Here is a 27,752-nt window from a genome sequence, read left to right on the forward strand (position 1 = left end):
TACTTGTACTTGGCAGCCGATGTAAACTAAACATATTAACCTATCATTAGAAAAAAATGTGCCAGGATAGATCTATATAAGGATAAATCTATGAAGTATTGTTTTATGACATCTGTCTAGCCGTTCCAGGATTCCAACGCCTTAACAGAGAGAAATATGGTTTTGTAAAACAAACTGTTGGTCAATTTATATATAGAGAGAGCTTTTATAATGGCAATTGAAATCTGAATAATGATCTGATCCTTTCCTTTTTTTATTTATTGTCACAGCTTAAAAAGTGAGTAGTGAGTTTTATGAAATTACTTAGCAAAGTTACACACAGTGCCAGCCCCAACACTGTTTTCCCTTAAGTGCTATTCCATGACACTTTTCTTCTGTTTGTAAAGGAACAAAGAATGTATCACCTTAATAAGACCAAACTCTATGAATAATCATTCATAGCTTACTTGAAAATCTGTACTTTAATGACAAACATAACAGAACAATGACTCTTAAACCATAGCACAGTATTAATTGCTAATTAGTTTACCATTATGGCTGGAATGCCTTCTAGCATTCTAAGTCAGTTTTAATCCACATAAACAGCCAAGGAATGCTCTATCTCAAAACATGTAATTATGGGGGATTATATTACACCTCCAGCATTTTGGCCAAAGTTCTCAGTGGCCAAAAGATAAAAAATAATACCAGTCTTTTTTCTGATTTCATATGACCACAAAAATGGTTAATTATCACTACAGTACATTTACTGTTTAGTGGCTCCCACTATTTTAGATTCAGAGATACAGGCTTTAAACTTCGAAAAAAATTATTCTGCTACATTCTCCTTTACTCCGCTCATACCAGTCCTGAAACAGAGAATTTAACAGCGTCAATACTTATTCTGAAAATTTCTGAAAGAATTCTTTCAGGAGCAACACAAGATACACTACAAACCACTATCATATGCACTACTTGTACTTTAAATCAGGTTACAGTTAAAAAAAACCCCAAACTTTCTGTTTTTGCCAAGAACTAAGTGGTTGTTACGTGCATTGTCTGCTGGCTAAATGACAGCAGTTTTAAGTACTAATCATGCTTACAAATGCTGTAGTTCTTTCAAACCAAGATCAATTTAAATTAAAGAAGCTAGCTCATGGGCGTTCACCTTCATTTTGAAGAGAAACAACTGTCTGAAGCATTTATCATATGAGCTCTTAGTCACAGAGATATAAACAAGCAGGAAACTAACTTCATTTTCCTTTTTCAAAAAATGTACTGGTTTTGGATAGACAGATCTCCTCAAATATCCTATATTTGTAGGCCCTATTCTGCAGCCTTCATGCAGGGAAATTCCCCCTGTGGTCTGTGGAAGATCTGCCCGCAGAAGGGGGCGAAATGTCGGGCCAGGGAGCTTTGCCCAGCTCTGCAGCTGGCCTGACAAAGCTGTAAGGCTCCCAAGAGCCTTGCTTCCCACACACCAGTGTTATTCAGAAATAATGCTCATGAGGTCAATGAAGTCACAAGAGTTTCATACCGTTCTGGGGGGGAATTGTGCCCTCTCAACCTAGGACTGCATGGAGAGATTTCCTCTGCAGCAACTCTTTCTTTACCTACAGGCTTCCACTGAGCCTTTTTCAGCAAGGGCAGGTGGCCACAATTAGGAGCCCTGGAGGAGAAGAATGAACAAGAGAAGGGAAACTCGCCACTGAAGGACAGTAAAAAGAAGAACTTCCCTTCCCTTTTGTCCTACAGCAATTCAACCGCTTGCTTTGTTTTAACGTTTTAACAAGGCAATTTCCCTTCAATCCAAGCTCTGGATTTGCCTAAGCACACTGTGAATCTATGAGTTAATGATCATGCTGAAAGACAATTCAGTCAGCTCCTTCCTTGCCCTGGTGGCTGGCTCTAACTACTAGCTGCGCCCCACATCATTCAATGCTTTGCTTTTATCGGGCTGTCCTCTTTTGCATACTTGGAGCTAGACAACCTTTCACCCTTCTCCCACTGGCCCAGTGCTCACACTGTTTGTTTACTCTGTTTCATGCCTGCGGCTTTTTGCGAGCTCTTGCTTTTTCCAAAAGAGTAACAACCCTATTTTCAAGGAAACATAGGCTCAGACTACATCTGTATTAATAGGCTCTACTATCCTTTGATTCCTGCTAGCTGCTCCTGTAGGCCCACAAAAGTCTTCTTTACTTCCCATTTCCATTCACTGCTGTATTTGGGCTTTCTTGAAATTAAATGATAAACTACTTTTCACCTGCCCTTCTCCCCAGATGAATCTCAGGCTTTTTATTGAGCCTACCAAAGCCTAGATTTCCAGCATCCACAATTGGATCAACGTTTTTCCAGAAGTCCTTCTTTCCTTTGAGCGCTTAAATAGGGGTGTAGTTCACAAGATAGGTCAATATTTACCAATAAACAGATACAGCCACATATTTCTGAGACCTCAACAAGGAATGAGCTGAGCTCTTCTGAATTTTAGGCCCTATTCTCTGCTTTTCATTTTGATCAAAACCAAGAAAAAAGAAAAACTTCCACACTAATGGTTTGAAATGCAGATTTCCCGTGGAGATGTTTTAAATCCAAGCCTTTTGTACTTTGGCAAACATATTGTCATTTTCACTTAATTTTCCTGACAACCTGCCAATAAAGCCATAGATGTATTTAGCAAAAGTGAATTAAAATGCACCTTTCTCATCTGAAAAAATGACATCTGCTGTTCTAAAGATAACATGGTATTTCCGACAGAAACAAGATATTAAATATCCCACTCTTTTTTGGTGCCATCAAAACTTGGGAAAATAACAATAAGCTGACTTATTCGGAAAAAACACTTTGGTTTTGAAGCTTATGCTTCGAGAAATGCACGATCCTGCCCTCTCTGCTCTGCGTGCCACAGAAGTTTTAATTTTAAATGTAAGCTTAATTCTAGTGCTAAACATGGTAAATTTGATTCTGTGCTTAGGAAAAGAAAGTACCTCGGTCCCATGAGTCATTCAGCTTCTCTGTTAAAAGCAGGTTTACTGATTTCAGATTTTTCTGTTTGATAAACAAGCCCACAATTTTTCGGTTAAAAGTCATCACCTTACAAATGGATCATGCAAGAAGGCCTACATGCCAGCTGACTCACATCCTGAGAAAAAGATTACAATTGTTTAGGTGAATTTTTTTAAATCCGTTCAGTTAAACCAAAAAAAAAAAATCCTTGCAGCTTAAAACAGCTGAGATTTAGAGTAAGTCTGTGAATTTAGTTGGAAAGTATTTTTTAAACATTTGAATGGATTAAATTTCTCAGTATAAACTAACTCTTAATATCAAATACGTCCTGGAAATAGGGTTTATTTGTCTTATGGACATCTTTCTAGCTCTCTCCCAAGCACTGGATTTCATTCTTTGTTAAACTGGTGTCTTATGCAGCGCTGAGTGGATAACAAGGCATGCACTTAATACATAAAAATCAGAGTCATGAGACACTGAAAGTTAATTATAATGCAGCAGAGTTTAAGGGTCAGGATTAGTAGGCTAGGATTACTTGTCAGTAGGAGTTAAAAAAAATGAAGAAGGAGAGGCCTATCGCAATAAGGTAATAAAAGACAGCATTAAAAGGACATCTATGGACACTGTGTTTCTTCTACCTTTTTTTAATAAAAAGAAAAAATCCTATTTTGGAACTTGGTCCCAGGTATTTAAAATCAGACAAAGTTGCATTATTTGATTTTTGCACTTTTAGCTTCATGTTCTTTAACTTAAAAGCTTTAACTTTGTATACTTTTCTTTTTGGCATTTGCAAAGCACACTTTCCCTCTGATATTAGTTCTATTCCAGCCTTGTGCTATGAAAGGAAAAACTTTATGGAAAGAACACAGTGCCTTGATTGTCTCTATATACTACAAATGAAAAAAACCGAGAAAAGCTGAGCAGCAACTGGGACTAGATATGAACTAAATATGTTGCAAAGAGAAACAAACTCAACCACCTATAGACTGAAGTCACATATCTTTTTCAGATATACTTAATTTCCATGCTGCTTTAGTGGAATTTATCTAACGAATTACTAAAAATTTTGCCAGCAAAGAAAAAAAATCAGAAGAAAGGTATTTGTCTTGGCTTATTCAGAAACCTTCAGCTGTTTGTGTTCAGGGAGTAGAACTATTTTATGTGGGCCTGGTCCTCAAGACTTTCTTCAGCTTTATATTCACTCCCTGCTTAGGAAAACTTTCCAGTTGACTTCAGTGGGTATTTCTGCTGAATTTGAAGTTTAACTAAGAGCCAGTGCTGAAAATCCTGCACATGATTACCGTTAGTAACATGAATGACCTCCTTAAAGTCAATGAGACTATTTACTTGAGTTGTCCTAACTTTTCTTTGTACCCTTGAACAAAGCTATAACCTTGAGGTCAAAAGCCTTTGATAATTCATCATTGAAGAGCAGGGGAAAAGATATTCTTTAGAAACCTTCAAACACAACTAAAAATCCTAGATTTTTTTTTTTTTTAAGAAGTGTAAGTGGCCATGAACTGACTACTTAATAGAGCTGCCATGGTAACTTTGAGATATACAGGACCAATCATGGCCTTAAAAAAAATCCCCACTTGCCTACATGAGAAATGCAGAATTTCTGTAATTTGTTGTAATTTTGCCAAACCATTCTCTAAAGTGCACATATGTTGCTATTTCTATTCCTAGCCTTTGTGGTTAGACTGCCACTAGCCAAGTTTCCAAAATAAAATACAAAGTTCCTACAACACAGAAAAGTGTCCAGTAACAAAGTGCAGTATAGTTGGAGATTAAGCCAGTCAATAAATAAAATAATGCATTGCTTATTAGTTATAAGGAGGGTGAAGCCAAGCCCAGGAGGTAGATAGGGTCAGAGAACTGCTGCCAGAGACTGTTTGAATCCTAACATAGCTAAGTTAGCATACAGCGCTAAGTAGCACAGCAGCAACTAAAATCAAAAGTTCACAAATTGGCAGGACACATGTTCTTTTGTTCCACACTGTCACTGGTGGTCAAAGAGTGAAATCCAAGCCTTGTTGAAATCACAAGGAAAAGTCTCACTGAGCCAGGATTTCACCTTAATAGAAAATAATTAACCTCGCTATTCCTGCCAAGAGTTTGGGTCTCTGGGCACCAACCCCTTAAGACATAAAACTTGCCTATGTTACAGGGTAGCAGTTGCAAAAATGTGCACAGCATGGCAGGAAGAGGGGTTGCCTTGGAGATGTTTGGAAGCTGTGGTGTTTGGATGATTATATAGGAGAGCGTCTCCTTTTCCAGCCAGTGTCAGTGATAATCAGCAGTGATGTGAAAAGAGATGAAGAAAAACACAAGATGGCATTTCAAACTTAGTTTTGGTGGTAGGCAACGTTCCCAGCTCCCAGAACTTCAAACAACGGTGTGGAAATTGGCTCAACTAGAGCCCTCAGCTCTGAGCATAGGTTTGAAACCTGTGCCCCAGTGTCACAGCTGATTCATTTAAAAAGTCTTTTTCCCATATGCAGACACTCATGAAGTTTGGGGAGAGTCTAAGACAGGATTACTTCAGGGAAACCTCTAGTTTAGAGCTGCCCACAGCTTGGCCACCAGATTTCTCCCCTCCCCTTCATATCTATGCGCTTGCATAACTCCATTCCTCCCACCCTCCTTGATGGTTAGAACAGTGGTGGCTGAAGTAGGAGAAAGGAGTAATGGCAAGTTATACCTTGCGGTTAGCAGACAGAAAAAATAGTAAAGGTAACTTACTATGTTGAACATCATGTTTATTTCAGGATCATGTTACTCTCTGTGAGGACAGTAACCTTTCAACCTTGATACACATAAACCAAAGGTCTATGGTACCCACAACATCATCTAACAAAGATATCCTGAACACTCTTATAGACCATTACTTAATATTAAGACTTTTTTATACCAAGCTAGGCCAGAAAAACTAAGGTGGGTAACAGAAATTCATTCTGGAAGGAAGATCTCTTTGAATCACATTGGCCCAGGAAAGACTGAAGTCATGCTGATTGAAAATGGCAAATATTCTCAAGCGTCAGTCAAGATGTTGTCTTCTCTGCCACTGAAGGACATCTTTCAAAAGAGTGATTTGAAGCCTTAATTTGGATAACTGGGTAGCAACAGTATTTCAAAAAGATGCTTTTTACTTCTAACTTACCAGAAAACATTGTCAGTTCCTGTCAGATGAACACCTGGCCAGAGCAACCCAAACATTCACTGATTACCGTAATTGACTCTGTCTAGAGCTGAATATGAAAATGATACGTGCTTTAGCTGGTAGAAAATGCCTTTGCTCACTCCCCTGCAGAGACCACCAGGTCTCCACCAGGCCCACATGCCCCTGGCATTTATTCAGCTCCATAACGTCAGTGCAACTATGCAGTGTTGCATTTCAGTGCAACTATCAGACTGCTATTTATCTTAGAGGCACACTTTGCTCAAGGGCACTATGAAACCTGAACTCCTGTGGTACACACTGGATCACAGAACCCAGACGAGTACACAAGACCATTAGAGAGAGCTTTTCTGAGTCAGTGAAGCCAGTTTCTGATCACTCTGAGGAGACTGCAAAATATTTTTTCTAAGATGCTTTTCAACCCAAATCCGCTCCCAAAGTTCACTTTGGGACACAAAGTCATAACTGAATTGCTACAAAACACCCCAATCAAACACCTCCCTGCTCAATAGAATTTTAATGCTGAGGACATTGATGTATTAAAAGCCCAAACAAATATGCCAATAAATTTGTTAGTAACGTAAGCAAGATGTAAATATGACATAAGCAAAGAGGGCAGATAGCTGTCACAGTGGGGGCTTCAGTATGGTTCTAGTTTTGGAATCACAGTCACTATTGACTCAGTCTGGTATAAGGATGACACAGAAAACTCTCTGAAGTCAGTAGAGTCTAACACAACGTTGAAAGCCACGAGGCCATCATCATAGCCTTGTTGTCAATATTATCATGAATCTGTTCAACTCTCAAAATGTCCCTTACTTTGGAAAAATATCCTACAAACTGTTTTCTCTGAAGAGGATTTGTGAAAATGCTTTTATTCACATTCCCAGCTTGAGTATCTAATATGTTAGGATGCAGTTACTAGAAATGATACACTATTTTGTAACAGATTTTTCTGGTTCAATAACTTCAGATTATACAGTACATAGTCAAATGAACATTACTGAAACTGGCCTGATATTAGATACCCGAAGCATATGTCTGCAGACTAGTTAGTTGGCTCTGATCGTAAATATGTTTGTCTTCCTTTTTAACTACAGTTCACTTCCAGGGAGCAATTTCTACTGTTTTAAAATCAGTCTGTACATGTTGTACCTAAAAGTAGATGAAGAATATTTAGAGAAGGGAAGTAGTGTGTGTATTTTTCCAGAAAAAACAGCCATTTCATCAGTAAACGGTGCTTGACAGTAAATACTTAACCATAAGCAGCCTGGTGGCAGAAAGCAGAGATGTTACACGGCACAGGGGCGCATCTCATAAAAATTAACCTGATTCATAAAAACTAAACTAATAATCTTATTTTTATTTATGATTATGGGTAGTGTCAGAGCTTGTAAATCCTCTCCATCTTGCAAATCGAAAAACTGAAATCAAGAGACGTTTTCTCTGAGTAAGCTAGCCTTAGATAGGCTACATGTTTTCACATGGCTTTGGAGTAGTGGAACAAAAATTATTTTAAATGTTCTTTTCTAAATGCCTTCTATATGACTCTGTAAGAACAGATAGCTCAGTCCTGTATTTGCTGGGTCACACATGTCAGGGTTACAATATTCCAATTCCACCTGTTTTGTAACTTACTGACACTTCTTTTATCCATAACAAGGGTGCAACGCCTACCTGAGACTTGATCTGTTCATTCTCTCTTTGATGTTCTTCACTCTGCGCCAGGGGTCATAGTGCTGGCAGACGTGCCGTGGGGTATGAATGATTTAAAGCAACAGGTGAAAGTCTTTAAGCGAGTGTATTTACTACCACCTTTCAAGGACTGTGTATCAGCTCTGCTTGATCGTATTCCATAAGTGTTCTCAGATGCACTTTCCATTGTGTGGCTGTTTAGTGGGACGGTCAAATTTCATGTAAGTTAGCTATTGGGTGAATTTCACATGCTCATCCTGTAAAGCTGGTCTTCTGTGGATGGTCAATCTCCTGAGCTTTCATCACTCAATAAGGGACAGATGCACCTCAGTGTTAGACAAACTAATAATACCTACATAATACTAATAATTCCTACATCCTTAGGAAAGTACTTCAGCCTGTATCTCATTTAATGATACTTTCTTTAACTTACACCTCTGCCTCCTCTCCTCTCACTGAAAGAGTCTGCAACTGCTCCTCTGCTTTAAACAACTTGCCTTTCCAAAGTGACTTAATTTTCCTTCCTTCAAATCTTGTTCTTAAGGACTACTTCTTCTAGAGTCATTTTATTCCACAAAGCTTTGGAAGCTCAGTACACCTGAGACATGAGATTGGCTTTGGCTAGAATTCCAGCACCGGTCTCTGATCAGACGCTTCTTGCCTGCACACTTGTAAATTAAAATACCCACTCTTATCTTCAGCCATCTCTCAAGATGTTACAACTGCATGATAACTGTAACAACTGCAACCCCAATTGTGCAAAAAAAACCCACCCAAACAAATAACAAGCAAAAACTGCAAACTCTCCTAACCAAGGAAAAAACCTAGAGGACTATGGCAGAGAATGTGATCGTAGGCCATCTGTAAATATTATCCTACTCATAAAAAATAACAAACTCAAATCAACAGTGAGAATGTGAAATTAATCTATCTGATTTGGTCTTCCAGTACTGACAATTTATATATTCTGCTAGGAAACTAACATTCTTCCTTTTGCTTCTCTGCTCCCCCTATTTATTACATAGCAAAATGAATGGATTTACCAATCAGAGTATAGGCTAAACGAAGAGAAAACACTTATAGGCATTAATCATTCCCAGATAAGAGAAGACAGGTCAGAATCTCCTTGGTAGGCTATGTGGCATGTAGTGCACACGGAATCACGAGATAGGTTCCTCACGTTGGTAATAGAAGGCACTGGAGATAAATGGCTAGAGAATGGATCAGGAGTTAGGAGACCTCAAGTCTAATCCCGGCTGCGCCACTACTTAGTTATGAGATTGCTCAAATTACTTCACAATTCAATGCCTCTCTTCCCACTACAATGTGTTTTTACTATGTACCAATTTAAATGCTGTAAATATTTTTCTGATGGTTCCAGGAGCCTCAATAAAGATCATGAGAGCACCCAAGTGCATCCTTGACTTCATGGTAATATCCCATAGCATGTCAAAAATGTAACATATTTAGATGTTTATATACACCTAAATGGCTACACATTAAATTAAATAATAATATTAAATAATTAAAAGCCTCGGAAATTAAATACATACTCCTGGCTTCAGACTGCATTTGTAAATTGATAACGATCAGTACCCATAAATCCTCATGGGCAGTAAAACACTGGAAGGGAGAGAGAGTGTTTTCAACAATAGCTGATGTCTGCATCAGCAACAAAAACAGTCTCTGGGCACTAGCATCAAGGAACATTTGATGTGAACAAAGTGACATCTTGTTTCATCAAAGGTTAATGAGTACAGCAGCTCTGTCAGCAATACATTAAGACAGCAATGTCACTGTTCATAATACTTGCTGAGTTCAAGGCAGACTGCAAGCATCTCTGTTTGTGAATTTGTTGGGGTTTCTTTTCCTTCTTGGTTCAGTAAGTTTAATGTGACAAGTTAGTATTTCACTATAAGCGACTCTTTACACTGCTTTTCTGCAAAGCGAAAGTGCTTTTGTAAGCCTGGAACTTGTGCTGACTGGAAAACTAGAGGCCTTTTACAGTAAAATCTGTTTGCTTAACTAGAAAGCAAACCAGAAAATGTCATAAAACATCATTAAACATTTGTCTGATTTTCAGTTTTCTGATAAAAACGTATCTATTGTTTTTTGAGGAAAATAAACACAATATTGCTTACTAAAGGCTTATTTTTCAGGCACTTTTTTGGATAAAACTTTCAGTTTAGATATTTATCCACAGCTGTCTATTAAAATCACTGGAAAAACGTGCTGTAACATCAACAGGGAGACAATGAAACTGTGAAATGCTGTGCAACCTAAGTTCAGCATACAGTGCTAAGTGCACAAATTGTGCTGCTAAATTCAGTGCCACTGAAGAGTGTTTAAAAAGGTATTATAACCAGCTTCGGAGCTGCTAGATTCTTTTGTCAGTATCTCAGGAAATTATTAAGGGGCTGAACAAGCACCTGACTCCAGAACAGATTAAATAAGGACTGGAAGTATGAGTAAGAGTATGGGATCTGGACCTTAGATGTCCAGCACTTAGATGTCCAGCACTACAGATGTCCAGAACTAGCCATGTTCTATTGTCCAAGTTCATACTGAATAGTAGCTCACTAGGCAACACCTTATTTTATCTAACTGGGGACAGGCTAGGGACGGTACTTCATCATCTCACATGGCATTGGGTTCAAGGATTCATGATGGAAGCCAAGGAAGGGAAACTTCTTTCTGCTTGAGAGCCACCTGAGTGAGGTAAAAGGCTCTGGAGAATTTAGCATATCAGACTTGGCTGGTGTTTACCGCCCTAGCATTTAGGAACGGTACTGATACCGCTTTCAAGTCCTGCTGCTATTGGCAAACTTTGGCAAATTTTCAAAGACTTAAGTTCTCCCTCCTCTGAGGGCTCAGCAATATGTCTGGGACATTTTATTTCCATTTCCTTTTTAATTTTTCAGAAACTAAATTTTCAGCTCAGTCAGTTTCCAGCTAACCAAAACTTAACTGCTACAGCCTATTGCAAAAAAGGGCTTATTTATATTATTACATAGCTGTACTTCACATGGGCTTTATAAAAGAATTATGGTTTTAAGAACCACTCGTTCAAGAAAAGGTGGTATGAATAGAGCTCAAGAAGTCTCTTAGTCCATCAGATATTCCTATGCCCTTTCTGAAAGATATTTGTGTAATCCTGTTCTTAAAAACATGAAATGACAAAGGTTCTACTTGTTCCCTGTACAATCCATTGGACCTTTGCATTAAAAAGGTTCTCTCTCTCCTAAAAAGTTTGCCTTAACTCTTTCCTGTTGCACCCTAAGACTTGTTCTAATCACCATGAAGAGGGAAAATAGAATTCCTCTCCTTTTTGTGGCCCCCTCTAAGGCTTACCATATATTCTTTCAGTCTTCTCTGGATAGCTAGAGTCTGTTTGAATCCAGGAGTGGTGTGTGTAACTTTCCCTTGCTTCCTCTGCAACAAGAAGTTGTACTGAATCAGACTATGCAGTGACGAAGACCCTAATTAGTATCTTTCCTACCATATCTATGCACAAAGCAGTCCCATTCGTGTTGTGAATTTTATTCCTTCACCCTTTTGGCCAGCAGCCTATCCAATTTTCTAGGAGAAAGATAGCTTCAAGTTTGGAGATACTGTCTTGGTAATTCCATTCACTGATCTTCAAAGCACACGGAATGAAGCATAGCATGACTTTTGCCCTGGTTTCCTAAAGGAACAAGTCCTACATAATTGCACTACATAAGACTTTCTGTCCATCCATCCCACCCCCATAGCAACTTTTGAACTTGGAGGTCAATCTCAACCTGAGCTGACAGGAATGAAGAGTTCAAAGACTACATTTCTACAAGATTTGTGAAAAAAGGCAGCCAACCAAGAACAGAGACTCTATCTGAGTCAGAATAAGCAAATAATATACCAGACATTCAGAATCCTTTTAGGAATTTTCCTTTTAGGAAGTGTCTATCTTGCAGGAAAAACTTCAGCTGAGGCTTGTTCCTTCTTAAAACCTAACTAGCCTCAAAGCAGAAATCGGACTTACTGGTTCCAGAACTCCTGGATCTATTTGTATTCACCTTGAAAATAAGCTGCTATGATAGGAAATTCTCAGTGAATAGGGTTGTTATTAGCTTCTGTGAAGCTCCTTTCATCAGAAGATCTGAAAGCATGTGACAAAGAAGGTCTTGAGTGTTATCTCTGTTTCATGAATTGAAGAATAGAGAGGAGAAGCACCTTGCCTGAGGTCAATAGATTAATGGCAAACCCAGGTGTCCCTCAAGTAGTTCAAGCAGTTGTCCATGCTGCTTCAGGTACATTTTAAATAGAATCAGGTAACTTATTTTGTTGTCCCATTTTTAACCCTATAGACTTGACACTCACTTGCAGTACTGGTCTAAGGTACTTCTGTTTGTGCCTGATAGACTTGAACCAACAGAAAAGAGCCTGTTTTGGCAGAAAACAGCATATCCCTAGATCTTTAAAAGTGTTTTCAGCTGAGTACCCAAATGCTAAGGTATTCCTACAAACCAGAAGTTAGCTGCTTTTAAGAATTAAATTGTCTTTGTCTTTCAGATAAAAAAGGGAATTCAAGAATCATTTCTAGCTACAGCACTTCTCATGCAGCTGGAAGGCAGGAACTCTTGTAGAAGTCTGTGCTGGGTTTACTATAATTGTGCAGAAAAGTTTCATTTGCTCCCACTTAAGTATCATGCAACCTCTGTGCATTCAGAATCTCAATATATAATTTCCTTACCTTAAATACATTCTAAGAGACTATGTAGCCTTAACTGCTGTATTCAGCTACACTAAATAAATCTATGCCATAATCAGTGTCTGTAGCCAAAAGCAGTTTCTAAAATCAACCTGCCCAAAAGATTCTCACACTGAAAATCAAATTTCATGGTGAATATATGGTCATTTTAACAGAATCATCTTTATTATTCCAGACAAATCCATTCAGTGTCAATGACCAAGGGTGAAACCACAAAACAGCATTCCCTCTGCTAAATATTAGCAACAAACTATGATTCATTTGAAGACTTCCAACTGTAATTCTATCCCAATAACTTAATAAATGAGGTGCTAAAAGCACTGAATCCCAGTGATCTCACTAAGATGACAAAGGCTGAATAGGGGAGGAAAAAAAGCAAGCTCTTACTATACAACTGCATTTAAAATTAAATTATCCAACAGCCTCCCTCACTACCACAAGTGGTCCTTCTGATGTCTTCACTTCAGTAGTACAGATTTACAGGGCCTTAAATTGTAGGATACCACCTCTGAAAAGTGTTGAGAATAATAAGTGGGTTTTAAATCTAGTTTCAGATACTTCCTCTGGTTGTACCAAACTCTTGACCTTTCTGCACCTTCAGCAAACCAGGTACCAAAATGCTAATATTAGGATCATTCCTTGGAGTCCCAGTGAAGTAGGTGGCCCTCCTCTCTGAGTGAAGTATTAACGTGATCGGCAGGCCTACATGTCTAAGCAGAATCTTGGCTATAAATGCGATGCTGAATCGTTCCTATTCTGAATATATTTTAAACCTAAACACTTATCTATTTCTACTTTGATATTTTGTTTGACTTTTTTTCATTGTAGTTTTAGGCACTGCTTCAATGAAACACTTTAGCAAATGTTTAATTTTAATCATATGACTAAACTAAGCCCTCTTCTACAAAGCAGTTAAGCACAGTCTTTTTCCACTATAAGTGCAAAGAGGATTTAAGCACATGCCTACACCTTGCGCTGATCTGAAAACCTTGTGCTAGCGACAGAAGCAGAGCCATTGGTAGCAGTCACCTTCCCTATACGGCTGCGCTGCATCGTTGTCACTCACACCTCATCTGAAAAAGGCATTTAATCTCAATGCCCATTCAAGTCTTGGACTCTCTGCTGAGGGTGTCACCACTGGTTTTGAAAGTGATGCTTCTAGGAAACTGGAGCGCAGGCAACCAATCACATACAGTTTTTAAAGCAGTATAATTATACTAGACAGAAAAGAGGAGAAAATTAAGGCTCTGCTTTCTGTGATGTCAGAAGAGTCTCTAGTGTAATTTGAAGCGTCCTAAAATTAAGGATTGCAGAGACATGGACAAGAACAGTATTCTGAAAATGACAGCACACGACAAATATCTGTTCTGACACAGAATACGCAGAAATGCTCTGATTTCAATAAAGAACATACAATGTTAATTAGGTCTGAGTTGAAAGTAATATCCAACACTGGGGATCAGAGCAAAGTCTATGGGCTTGCACTTACACTGAGGGTGATTTTAGTGATTTGTTTTTTTTTTCTGTGTAAAATAATAAAAGGAGAGAAAGAGCCAATGGAATGAGTAGAAACTAAATTATTTAATTAGCCCAAGTAATTTTTAAATGTATAATCAATTTCAGAGCTTAATACTTACTGCTTTCAACAGCTAATTAAAACACAATTGAGTACGTTGAAGGTTATACATGTGCTCGAATGAAAGTAAGAATTTAGGATTTGGATAACTTCTTTGATCATATAAGGTATGGCACTGCAACCTCTTATGAATATATCTAAAGGGGTTGGCTTACATTAATTAGTAAGGTTATCTATATTCATGTGTGATGGCCAAAGTCTTCAAAAACATAGCAAGGAACTTTATAGCACAAAGAACAAGTCAACATATGAGGCTTAAGAGTGAGACTCCCAGGCTGAGAATTATTGTGAGTCAGATGATCAGTCAATCAGGCGTGGAGTCGACATAACTAAATAGCGGGTTACACAGCTTTGCAAGGTTGTGCTTTTAATGTGAGCAGTAGATATGCCCACATACAGAAAAGCTTAGGGCTGAATATTCAGTTTTTATTTGCAGGCTAGGGCCCCACTCTGAAGACCGTTTGATTTCTGTAAATCAGTGGCGATGGCTGTTATTTCAAAGGAGGTGTACAAGCTACAGAAGTTAGTATTTACATCAAATCTTTTGTCCCACCTGTTTTCATGGAATTGAAAAGGTTTGGTCAATTTAAAGATTCAATTGATCCACAGCTAAAGAAAAGTTTTCACACCACTATAATATGTACATATACAAAAGCCACACATACAGCATCTAGAATGTCTAAACATCCACTAAAAATCATGTAAGCACACCCAGCCTCTGGTCTAATACCTGTGCATTTTCTGCATATTCAAGTCTTAGGGAGTTATTTAAAATATGAGCATTGTTTTGAAGAATATAACCTAAGATTTTATTTGGGAAAACAATTTGCATGTGACTGTTTACATCCTTAACTTCTCTGTAAGCTGCCTTCCAGACTTTCAGATGTCAGAAAGACCATAGCACCATATATGTTTCAAACTCTCCGACTTGTCCAAGAATGTATTCATCTATGCTATTCAGACATCCCTAGCTAATACATACACCCCTAAAATGATGAATAACTGTGTCTTCAAATGTCTTAATCTGTCTTCCTAGCAATAAGTAGGAAGCTCTTCACTGGCAGTCTTCACCTTTTCAGTCATATATTGCCAATGTGAACAGATAGAGTTCCCTTGTCCCCACTAACATGGAAAAGCTAGAGATAGGATGGCTCTTTAAACCTAGCTGATGCCTCCCTATATTTACTTCTGTATAGCAGAAACGGATAAATAAATCCTTGTAAAAAGCTGTTTTCCCTGTCAGTTTGAAACGACAGCAAAGGCACAATAAACGTTATGTGGTTAACCTGTCAAGTAAACAATAAAATATTTGTGTTCTTATTTATCTCAGGATTCCTGTACCTTGTAGATCATGCCGCACAGTCACAAAACCGTTCACAGTCTTTTAAATACAAAACAGAGGCTGAACAGTAACACCTGCTGTGTAGTCATTGTGTGTGTACAAGCTCAACACGTTCCTCTCAGATCACCAAATCCTGAATGAAACTAGAAAAAATGCACAACTAAAACAGAAGAATGCATAAAGCCAACAGAGCGGCCTGCAGAAATGTGCAGCAGGTGTTACAAGGCCATGTGATCTTGCTTCTAGATCTGGTTATGACTTTGAATGCTGAAGTTTATACAGAGACTAAAGATGTTTTACTAATATTACATTCTCATGTGAATTCTTTCCAAATATAGTGGGGTAATACTACATTTCTAGTTCTCTTTGAAAGTCTGATGGGACACCAAGCTTGTAAGTTGTGTGCAATGAGGCTAGGGACAACCTGAGACACTCATTTTGTTTGTAGGGATGATTGAAGGAAAACTGCAACGAGTCAAATTCAATAACTGCAGTTTAATTGGCATGAACTTACTCAGGCTTCTTCATCTCAAGAACAGTCAACATCACCAAGAAAACCTTTGATCTCATATACTCAAGGGATGTCCTTTTAGGAAATAGCATGCTGTTGAGAGGAGAATTTAGGGCCAAATTCTGATTTACTGCTTATCTTACGGACTACTGTTGACTTCTGGGTTTTCCTGTGCTTTCTTGTCTGTCTGTCTCTATTGCCTGCCTCCTGTCACACGTTTTGACTATAAACTGCACTGGGACACGATTATCTTGCTTATACAATGATTAGCACAACTGAGTCCTGACCCATGATGAGGCATCTGAGTGCTAAATATCAGAAGTCAGCGTCAAAAACTTCTGTGTGTCACTCCTTCGCCACTGATTTGCTGTAAAGGATCAGGCAAGTCACTTAGGCGAGTCACTTCATTTCTCCTTCTAAAATGGGATAAAATCCACCCTCTTTAAGGTAATGACAATTAATTATAGTTGTTTGATACTCCATATGTTGGACCTGTGAAGCTGGATTGGAGTAGTCAATTCTGATATTAAAAGAAAGACTTTTCCTTCTCTGTGGGTGCCAAGGAAAATAAACACTGACTAAGAAAGAGCTAAAATAGATTTTTTAAGTAAGACAGATGTCTCCAGTTCAGCAAGGCTTCATGAAATCTAGTCCTGACTGCTGCAGGAACTAGTAGTCAAAATAGTCTTTGAATCATTGGAAATCATCTTTGAGAACTTATGGAGGACAGAGAGAAAAAGGAGAGGGAGAAGGAAGAGGTGGAGGAGGAGAAGAAGAAGGGAGAGGAGAAGGAGAAGAAAGAGAAGGGAAGAGATAAAATCGTGAAGTGATTGAGGAAGCTGCAAACCACTCTTAATTCCTGGAAAGGTTCTGGAACAAATGACTAAGCAATCAATTTTGAAGAATTGGAATACAACAGTGATTAACAGTAGCTGAACAAAGCAAATCAGCCGAATTTCCTTCTTTGAAGGGCAACAGGCTTAGCAGATAACAGTAAAGTGGTGCATATATTTCAGCTTGAATAAGATTTCTGACATGCTGTTTATGACTTTATCAAAAATTTATGAAAGAAATAGTTGAAATGTATACACCATAGAACATGTTCATAGTGGACTGAAAAAGAACACTGTGAAATTGCATCTATTACTGATTTACTGTCAAACCACTTGTTACAGAGTCCTTCAAGTACCTGTTCTGAAATACTTCTTATTTAATAATTTAATGAATGATTTGAGCAGCCGAGTAGAAAAGACAGGTAAAAAATGCGCAGATAGCAATCAAGCAAGCAGATTTTGCAAGCATAGATTCAGGCGTAATCCCGTCCTCCAGGACTCTTGACAAATATGCAAATAGTGGATTATAATTAGGTCATTAAAAATAGCTAGAACAATTAATGCATCCAAAACCAGAGGCTAAACTTTATTAAGGATGACTGTGAAGTATTACACTTAGAAGAAGAAATCAAATAACAGGTACTCACAGAAGAATAGGTAATGAGGCTGTAGTACGGTAGAAAAAGATCACAAACTAAACAGGAATGTACAATGTGACAATATTTAAAACAAAAGAAAACATCTTTTTCAGGTGTTAAAAGGATTGCTCTGGGACGCAGGGACTGCAGGTGAGACATTAGCTGATTATTTCACTGAAGTCACCTCAAATTACTTGGCACTTATTCACATACAGAGATTAACTTCAGAGTAACTTGTTTACTTGTCCAAACTTCATGTTTGTTTGGGACCCAGCCTGGTGCCAGGCTCTGCTGGGTTCTAGACGTTTGTGCAGTAACAGTGATAACAACAGCCACCGTGGTCTGTTATACGAAACCCCAGCGAGGTAAAAAAGAAGGTCCAAATAGCTAATTTTCACTTAGGAAATGGGAAGTGGAAGAGCGTAAGTTCCATTAGTTAAATATGGGTAGAAACTAAATTCTGGTGCCTAAATGTACCTGAACAGAGTGTCTCCTAGACTAAACAAATTTGCTATGAATATCTTCAATGCTACTACTAATAGCAAAGAAAAAGCCTCTTCTGTTAAAGTCATTAAAAATTACTTACTCATGGCATGGTCAACATCACAGCAGTGATACAGTTTGTAAAGTGGATTTTTAAAAAGCTGTAATATGCTGCCTGTCTACACTGGGGAGGTTTCTCATACCGGCTTTAGCAGGGAGGAATCTGGGGGATCAGAGAAGTTCCCAAACTCAGTGCAAGTGAGGCTCGTAACAGAATGCGCAAGTGTTATGCCAAACACAGCTCCTGCTATCTTTGCTCAAGCTGTGCCATCAGAAGTACAAACCACTAGTTTTCATCATGAAGGCAGAAGCTATGAGAGTTGGCAGAGCAATAAATGTCACATGCTTATTTCCCCAGATTAATTACTTCCTCATTTCTCCTCCCCAGAGAGCAGACTGTGCTTGTATATTAGGGCATCACTGACTCTGAAGACAACTAGGTTGTTAACTGCAAGAGAGAGAGAGACAGTAAAGCATCTTTATCCCTACTGACCATTATAAGCAACAGTGTTAATGATATTTACAAATAAGTGGCTAAATGACACACATAACATCGACAGTCTGTTGGCCTCCCATAGTTTGGAGCTATACACACAGCATACAAGATATCTCCACAGTCCTCCTTAGCCAACAAAGTGTAATGTCAGCATACTGGCTTAGAAAGCACTTTCCTAGCTCCATTCCCCCTTCACGCTCCCCATAAAAGCATGAAATAAAGACAGATAACTGAGATAACCAGTGAGACATGTCGAAATCAAGTTTTTCCAAAGCAGTTAAATTAATTCAAGTACAGGCCCACTTTACTCCGTAAGGAAGAAAAACAAACCAAAAAACTAAAACTTGCTACACAATTAGGGTTTGTTTCCTCTGTTTGGATATTCAATCTGCCCTCATAACATCTTTGAAACCTTGTTTACAATTAAAGCAGGTTACAATGGAGCAAGTGAGATAAAAGTTGGTGACAGACAAGACCCAGAAAGGATTTTTATAAGCTGGAAGCAATTTTATCTAGGAAATCAGTGAAGAATCACACTAAAAATTCAAGCCATATGTATATTTTTTTCAAATATTCTGAATGTTTATTAAAAGAGAATAAAACTGGGCATTCATACAACTAAACTGAAATTCTAGTCAGAAGTCACAGGAATACTCAAAATTATTTCTCTTGTTATTTACTGAACTCTTCTCAGATATACATTGCCATGTGGTAGGAGAAGGGTCAAGACAACACAGGCTGACTGAAGGTTTGAACACAAGCCTGTTTGTGATGCCACATCTGAGAACTATAAGTTACACTATACTTTGCTTTTGGCATCTAACAATCTTGTTTGAGTGAAAATACCTGCCAAAAATTACATTAACAACTAGGTATCTTGTGTCTGTGCCAACACATCTCCCTTCAACATAGAAATAACTTACCCCACGTGTCTGGCCTTCCCTGAGGTCTTGAAAGCTGAGACATATCTGTTGCAAAGTAATTTGAGTTTTTGCTTTGGATGAAGGGACTAGCCTGCTAACTTGATGGGATTTGGAACACATAACATAAGAGGAGAGGCAGAGAGAACTGAGGTTGTTCAGTCTTAAGAAGAGAAGGTGAAGGGAGATCTTATGCTTTTCTTCACCTACTTAATGGGTAGCTTTAAATAAGACACAGCCAGACTTTTTTCTACAGGTGCACAGTGAAAGGAAAGAAGCACAAGCTGCAGCAAAGGAAATTCCGACTAGACGTTAGGAAAAAATTTTCACCATGAGGGTGGTCACAGGCTGCAACAGGCACCCAGAGAGCTTGTGGAGTCTCCACCTTTGGAGATGTTCAAAACTCAGCTGGACACAGCCCTGTGCAATGTGAGTTATCTCTGAAGTTGGATCTATCTTCAAAGTTAGTGCTGCTCTAAGCATAGCTCCAAGTTGGCTGATCCAACAATCAGGCGGTCTCCACCTCCAGAGGCCCCCTCTAGGTTCATGACTCTCTGAAAGAGCTGCAGCGAGGTTGCCATCCTAGAAAAGTGTCTCTGCAAGAGACAGGGACTGATCCTAACAACAGCAATACCAACATTTTAGATCAGCATTTAGATGATTCTATCTGGGCCACATCTATCGTGGGGTAATAATAAGTATTACTGGATTGAAGATGTGCCCCAGAATTCATTGCCTATGTTGTCAATGTATACAAAATTTCCTTAGTTTCACTGTCTCAAATGGGACGAGTTGTTCCACTGCGGGATACTATTGAAGAGAAGGAAACACTTTATAGGCAAAGAAACATGCTGCCTTCCACTTTTCTCCTTGTAATGATATAACATAGTTCCCCTCTTTATCCTTGCACTGGCATGGTATAATTCTTCTTTTTTTCTTTTTTTTTTTTTTTTTAATTATCCCTAAAAGCGTTCTGGTGTTAGAATTAAAAACAAACAAACAAAAAACCCAAACAGGATCTTAGCGTCATGTTACATTTGCATCTACTGTAAATGCAATCAACTGTAATCCAATCTCAACAAAATACAGTTTTCATATAGAATTAATTTGAATGCTAAACAAACAAGTGAAGATTTGGAAGATACTTTTAAAGCAAATACAAACAGTGCATTAAATAAGCACTAGACTGGACTCGGTTGCTTTAGCACCTAGTTCTGCACAGATATTCTGCAGGACCTTGGTCAAGTCATTTCACTTGACTCAGTTCTCCCCTTCCATAAAAGGAAATTGATGTCACCTTTTTGCTACTCTTTCCCTGTCTAAAAATATGCCGGACTGAAAATTCTACAGGAAAGAAGCTGTAAAATATTACAGTACGAACCACAATACAGTCAATTTATCAAAACCCTGAAAGTAGTGCTAGCATATAATGAATAGAAACAGAAAGAAATAAAAAGAGCAAGTATTCTCTTGCAAATATTTTCTTGATTGTGCTTAACTGAAAAGTAGGTAACTTCTGGATGGCCATGACTTTTCTGACATTCTTCTGTAGCACTGTCTTTCTCTTATTTGTGCCATGTAGATTCTGTCCCTGAGCATACAAAAACGGTCTCCCTCCTTCAAGGTAGCTTCTAGTTTCTGTTATCAGAAACAATAATTTCTCTCTGTCTCACTGAGATCCAGATTTAGAAACATGATCCCAAATGATCTGTGTCAGGAACCTGATGCAATCTAAGCTAGTGGCACTGAGAGCAGAAATCTGACACATTCGGACAGGGCATGGTATTGTGTAGCGCCACATCACCTGTCTGAAAAAAACACTGCCTCTTCACCGTTTGCATAGATCTGCAAAGCCGGTTTTGTATAATAATACCCATGGTGTGGTATGCCTTAAGATACCACATATAAATACTCTTTGCAGCATGTAAAACTAACCATTTAAATAAAGGTGAAAGGTAGAGCAGGTACCTCATGAAAGGGAAGAATTTTCTTAATATTATTTTAATCTCTAGTGTTATATTTTAGCATATTCATATTCAGGCCTTAAGCTGAAGAGATTTCCCCCTCCCCTTTTAAAGCAAGCTTTTTCCTTACTTTTGTCTGTACATTCCTAGACATTTTATAATCCAAGCTATGACACATGCTATCCGGAAGCAATGGCCACAGAAAGGGCCTGCCTGCCAATGTGTCCTGACTAATGTAAAGGAACAAACCCCCCATTGTTGCCCAAGCACCATATGTCAATACAATAAAATCACTGTCTTCTGTATTCAAGGTTACATTTGTTTATGATTACAGTGTTTATTTCTTGCTGTGAGACTATAACTGTGCATGTTCTTTCTTCTGTTAAAATACATTTTCCACCCCCACCCTTTTAATACTTTTCCTGCCCCCCACCTACTTCTCAACAGAATACATGGCCAGAGGAAAAAAATTATCTTGTATATACATAAAATAATCTCATTTTTCTTTCCTAGAAATATGAATAGTTGGGTTATAGTGGCATGTGTGTTGACACCTAGATACAAGAATGTATTAAAGTACCTGCTTAACTTTTAGCAAGTGGGTATTTCTACTGAAGCCAATTCGAATAACGCATAATTTGATGGGCTGAGATGCTACTGAAAGCAGCACAAAGATCAGGAGACTTGGATTTCATTCCAGCTTCTCCCACTTACCCTGTAACACTGCAACAAGTTCACAGGAATACATTGTTCGCGTAGATAAATCTGACTATGATACTGCAAAGTTTGCAGAATGCTGGCCTTTCCTCTTGAAGGAAAGGGTCTCTGTACAGGAGAACAGCGCTACTTTCAGGTTTCTGTCACGCAAGAGTCTTTTTACAATTCTGTGACACTCACAAGAACTCTGCGGACAGACACACCTGAAGAGGAAGATACAGAAACCTCCTGCATGGACTGCTGTGCCCAGCTCTCAGGTCCTGTCTTGCCTCCTGAGTTTTACACCAGACAGAGGATGTGGCTGCATTCTTGCTGCTTACTAGGCACAGGTTGCCTTTAGATAGTGCATTGCAGTAATACAAACATGAGGCAAATCAGACTCCCCAGTGCTTATAACAGACTTAATCCCATAACAAGTGCTCTGTAGTGCAATCAGCTGCTCCAGAAAGGACGCAGGATGCAGTACTGTCAACACCTGTCTCAGTGAAAATCTACCCTCCAATCGACTCCTGCCAGAACAAAAATAAAAAGTTTTCTGTAGTTCCCCATGAAAGTGATAAGTCTTGCCTCCATGGAGTAGTTATTGATAAAAGTCTGACTGGGGTCAGGATGAATGAAGGTAGCCGCCAAGTTCCACCCACTCACACAATATATACTTTGTCTAATGTTCTGTAGAGCAATTCAGGCTACAATATATTTAAGGTAAATATTTGGCTAGTTAAGTAATTATGCTGAAAGGTTCCCTATCTTCATTACACCAGACTGAAATGCATAAATCACCTGATGTTATATCTCTGAAGAAATTTCCTCTAGCTGGGGCAGTGGGAAGTGCTTTCAGTTTGAGAAGTGCAGTAAAGGGAAGGAAGGCAAAGCACCGTCTTTTTTACCAGGCAACAGCATTAATTATTTGCTGATGCTACAAAGATTTCTACCAGGTCAAATTCAGCTGCATACAAAAGGACAGGTGCACTGCTGCCCTGACTGATGTTTTAACAAAGATAAAATCTTTACTGTAAAGGAACAAAGTTCTTCATTTCCTGCTATAGATGCCCATGCAATACCAGTACAATTTAAATAATCATAGCTAAATATTGACTATTTGTGGAACGGTTTTCATTCTTGAACTCTGCACTTGAAGCATTCATATAATACACGTCTGTGCTGCACCAACTGCCAGGCGCAAGTCTTTATGCAGAAGGAGGATAAAGTTATGAGCCTTTGTCTGTCCTGGCTTTCTCTACCTCTGTCTGTCCTGGCTTTCTCTACCTCTGTTACAAGGAAAAATTTCAAAAAAAGACTATATTCTGAGAACAGATTGCCTGGATATGGGCAAGAAAATAACCAGCAGCTAAATTTCTATTTTTCCCGTCTACCTCCTGACATAAATTATTAACTATCTAGGAAGGGCAAATGGGACCAAAAGACAACAAGGAAACACAAAAGACTGACCCAAACAACTCAAAGGCTTTGTGAGTAATAAAACATCTGATATTTACTTTTACAGATGACAAATTTCTGACTGGCTGAGGGAGGAACTGTGATTTATCTAAGATGTCACCATTAATTTCCGCCACCTTGTCTTCTATCTGATCCTGTACTGATCATGAAGTTAAATTCACATGTAGAAAGATAGGAAGCTAGAAAGAGAAAAAAAGATATGAAGCTAGATTTAAAAGAAGTTGAAATACATAACCTTATTGCCCTAGTAATCAAAACAAGCATGGCACACTAAGTATTGCTCTTTCAGTTCCCAGTCACAAACAGTAAGATCTATAGTTGGTGTTATCTCTTAATTTACCAGGCTGGCTTTCTCATTTTCAGATGTCATTGCCCTTCATGCTGCCTGCTGTTCTGGTTTTCAAAACTGTGTTTGAGATTAGAGCTTCTCTGTAATTGATGTTCATTACTCATTTATTATCTATATATAGGCTATTTCTGCTTTTTTTTTTTTTATTCTACATTGACACTTACTTATTTATCACCTCATGGTCACTCTAGAGCCATCCTATGCTCTGTGTCTTCTTGTCCTGCCTCGTGCAGGACTGTAGTTTCCCTATCGGATCATACTGCTTTATGTTGTTTATTTTTCATGGTGAGGTAAACTCACAGTCAAAAAGTATGAATAGTGAACTTCATCTTCAATTTGCATTTTTGTTGTTTGCATAGGATATTCTCTTAGATTTCAGTCTAGCGTCATATAAATCATTGAAATAACTGTACAGTACACATTTATTAATCAAACAACCCTGGAAAAAAAAAAAACTCCTCTATAGGAAATTGTATCAGAGCTACATACTGGACTATGCTCAGCGTTTGCTCTGCTGCACAGACACAGAGATTACATGACTTAGTCAAAAAAGGGAAGTGTGAGCCTGTATAATACTGCAGGTTAATGCTGCAGAGATGTTCAGTATTAGAAAGTACTATGTTAATATCCATTTTTGTACTACTAGATCTTTGGGAAATATACCTTGTAAGTATTATGGTTGGATCACAACTGTTAAAAGATGAGTTTGTAGGCATTAGTGAAAGGCAGTGAAAAGAAAAAACTATGAAGTCTTGCTTGTACCTTATTTTAGAGAGTGTGAACGAATGAATCAGTATAAGATAATGGTAAACAAAGTCATCATGCATGCAGAAATTAAGACCAGAGATACAGGCAATAGACAACACCTTTACAGCCATTCAAGCATCAAGTTGTAACACACAAGCAGAGAACTGGGTCAGAGGCTTTTGTGGTCCGTTTATTCATTAACTATTCTGTCCCTAAAAGAAAGAAATATAGGTAGAAGATGGGTACAAACAAATGGAAAAACAGGAAATATGACTTTATTTTGAAGTACAGAAAGTACAGAACACAAATTCTTTTGCTCTACTGAATATCAGTTCATTCATACTACCATATAAGAATTCACCATTAAACAGCTAAGACCATAGTGGGATCTATTGACTGCTGTGCTCAAAACATAGCCTGTTTGTGTGTGTGTGCAGTACATCAAAGCTGTGGACAGGTAAATGGTGCCATTGAAGAGGGTTTCAACATATATATAAGGATTGTTCCCATATAAAAAAGAGAATAATTAGTCTGAAAAGCTGGAGAAAAAAAAGTCCCTTTAATTTCCCAACATGATCTAAGAGGTACCCTGCAACCCTCATTAGACTACACTCAGGGGCATGTAACTGCAGAGCATTTACAAAATCACTGAGTCAGGAGCTTTGTTACAAAAGAAACAACATTATAACTGAAAATAATTACAGTTTATGAACTTTATTCAATCTTCTCTATTTTGGAAAAAAAAAATATATATATATATATATGGAAATGCATTAACCATGAATACCTGATCCCTTGTCTTGCCTTTTCTATGCAGGTAAACCACAACGATTGGTTTACAGTTTTGGAAAGGACTCCTAAATCATTTACTCACAGCATATTGTCAGGAGGAGCTGAGGAAGCTCTTAATCAGATGGAAATTTCTTAACACTGCATAAGAGTGCTTGTCTTTGCTTATCTCACTGAAGCCAAGAATTGAGTTAAAAAACTCAAGATACAAAGACTAATGTTCCTAATAACAACATTTAAGTTCATGAACCATAAGGAAAAAATTTGATTAGTGGTGACTTTGCTGAGCAGAAAAACACATTTGAAGTCTCATATCAAAATAATCTCATATCACACCATAGTCAGGTGCTCTGCTTATCTTCCTGTTACAGTTAATAAATGTAGGACTTTTTTGAGGTTTCAGAATGCTCAACAGTTTTCATTATTAGCACAGCCAGTAATTAGGAAACAATTACAAAAGCAAACAACAACATAAAAGAGCAAGAGTATTACTGTCAGTTCCAAAGACATGATTTTAATGTTTACCCTCAAGTCTGTTCCCAGAACACTCATGCACTTGACATATCTATTGGGAATTTATCAAGCTGATGAATTATTACTTTCTGAAGTTGAAACAATTGATTATTTTCTCCACAGAACGTACTGTTACTACATAATTTTGCCACCATCTAATAAGGCACAGTACTTACTAAAACACATTAACATTTTCACAGTGTTGTTAGGTAGTAAGAATGACTTTATAAAGTTTATGGGAAAAAGATTAGCTATGCGCTGATTTCCATAGAAGTCCCTTGTCCATAACAGAACAAGGTAGTCAGTGGAGACTAAACAGAAGAAGAGCCAAATTCTACTGTTATTGACCTCACTGTAAATTGGTCCCCTGACTTAGGGTCAACTACTTCATATCTATGCTCCATGCCATTGTGTACTTGAGAGCCATAAAATACAGAAACTAAGCTAATCCTGCTTTAGGGATCTGTTCTTCTGAATCCAAAAATGCATGGACATACAGGTATGACTAGTTTTGATTATTTCCTCACCTAGAATACAATATACTTCTCACAATGCACTCATCGTATTTTTTCAGGTACCGCAAAGAAAAGAGTTGAGAGGGGACCAATGCAGCGGCTATGAATAATTTCAGGATAGTTCACTCCCGAAGTTCAAAAGCCTTGGATTAAATTTCAAAGGTAGGTACTAAAACTGTTTCCAACACGTATTCATGACTGTGACCAAAAAATGAGTGTTTTGCTTTCACTTGTTAACATCTCTCTGCTTCTTTAATACAACCTTCACCCTTGGTCCATATACCTGAGATATAATGTTGGGGTTCACATATGAGTACTACAGAGAGGAAAAAAATGATTCGTCAGAAAAAAATTAATTGCTCATGTAACTGAAATTAGCAGCAATTCACAAAGGATAAACTGAGCCTCTGCTTCAATTACCTTCAAGGTAGTTATAAAAAAACTCTTGCTATTGTTTAAATCGCCTTTTATAGAGAATACATTACATGCGATACCTAACTTTGCATGAGCCAAAGCAGCTGTCCCCAGCAGAATATAGGGAAGCTCCTACCGCTGGAAACTGAAGTGCAGATGTAAATGATCAGAGCAAAAGCTGATCAAGCTATTCTCAAGGCATCAATACATTTCTTAAGTAGGACGTTGCTTCCAATATAATTGAATGCCTTACCTCTACATAAGCAGGTCTAATATCAACTTTCACGTCTCATTAGAAATTCTGACAGAGCCTTGCTCACCTCCCTAAAATACATGAGTTATCAAACACATTAGGCCTGTTTCAGTTAAATGCTCACCTAGTAATTTTATTTCCCCATATTGCAACAACAAGTTTGCTTTGCAAAATTTAGTCGCAGCAAAATTGCCCACAAAACTACACCCAGCGTGCTCTACTCCTTATTCCCACGCTTTTTAATACTCATCATATTTCATCTTTTAATGCAGTCCTAATGAGAGCATATTGGAACACCACAGAACCAGGCTCATAGGAATGCGGTCTTGAAATAAAATATAGAACAGAAGGAGCATTGTATTACAGCCTCCATTAATGTTTTAATGGTTGAGAGATTTCCAACATGTTGGCAGTGTCAGGACAAACCAATTTAATAAATTATTAACACTAATCAAACATTTTTATGATGGCAGTCAAAACTTCCTTGGCAGTTAAGGTTAATTCTGTTG

At 38.1% G+C, this 27,752-nt stretch overlaps 1 protein-coding gene across 1 annotated transcript in view; it reads right to left on the minus strand.

Moving 5' to 3' along the window:
* LOC138066838 (uncharacterized) overlaps positions 1-27,752 on the minus strand; it is a 216,296-nt gene that overhangs the window by 53,648 nt on the left and 134,896 nt on the right. Inside the window, exon 5 of the mRNA XM_068939683.1 lies at positions 11,210-11,290. Within this exon, the coding sequence (XP_068795784.1) occupies positions 11,210-11,290 (81 nt within the window). The remainder of the gene's footprint in view (positions 1-11,209; positions 11,291-27,752) is intronic.

The sequence above is a fragment of the Struthio camelus genome, chromosome 3, assembly GCF_040807025.1.
Source record: "Struthio camelus isolate bStrCam1 chromosome 3, bStrCam1.hap1, whole genome shotgun sequence".
Classification (NCBI taxonomy): Eukaryota; Metazoa; Chordata; class Aves; order Struthioniformes; family Struthionidae; genus Struthio; species Struthio camelus.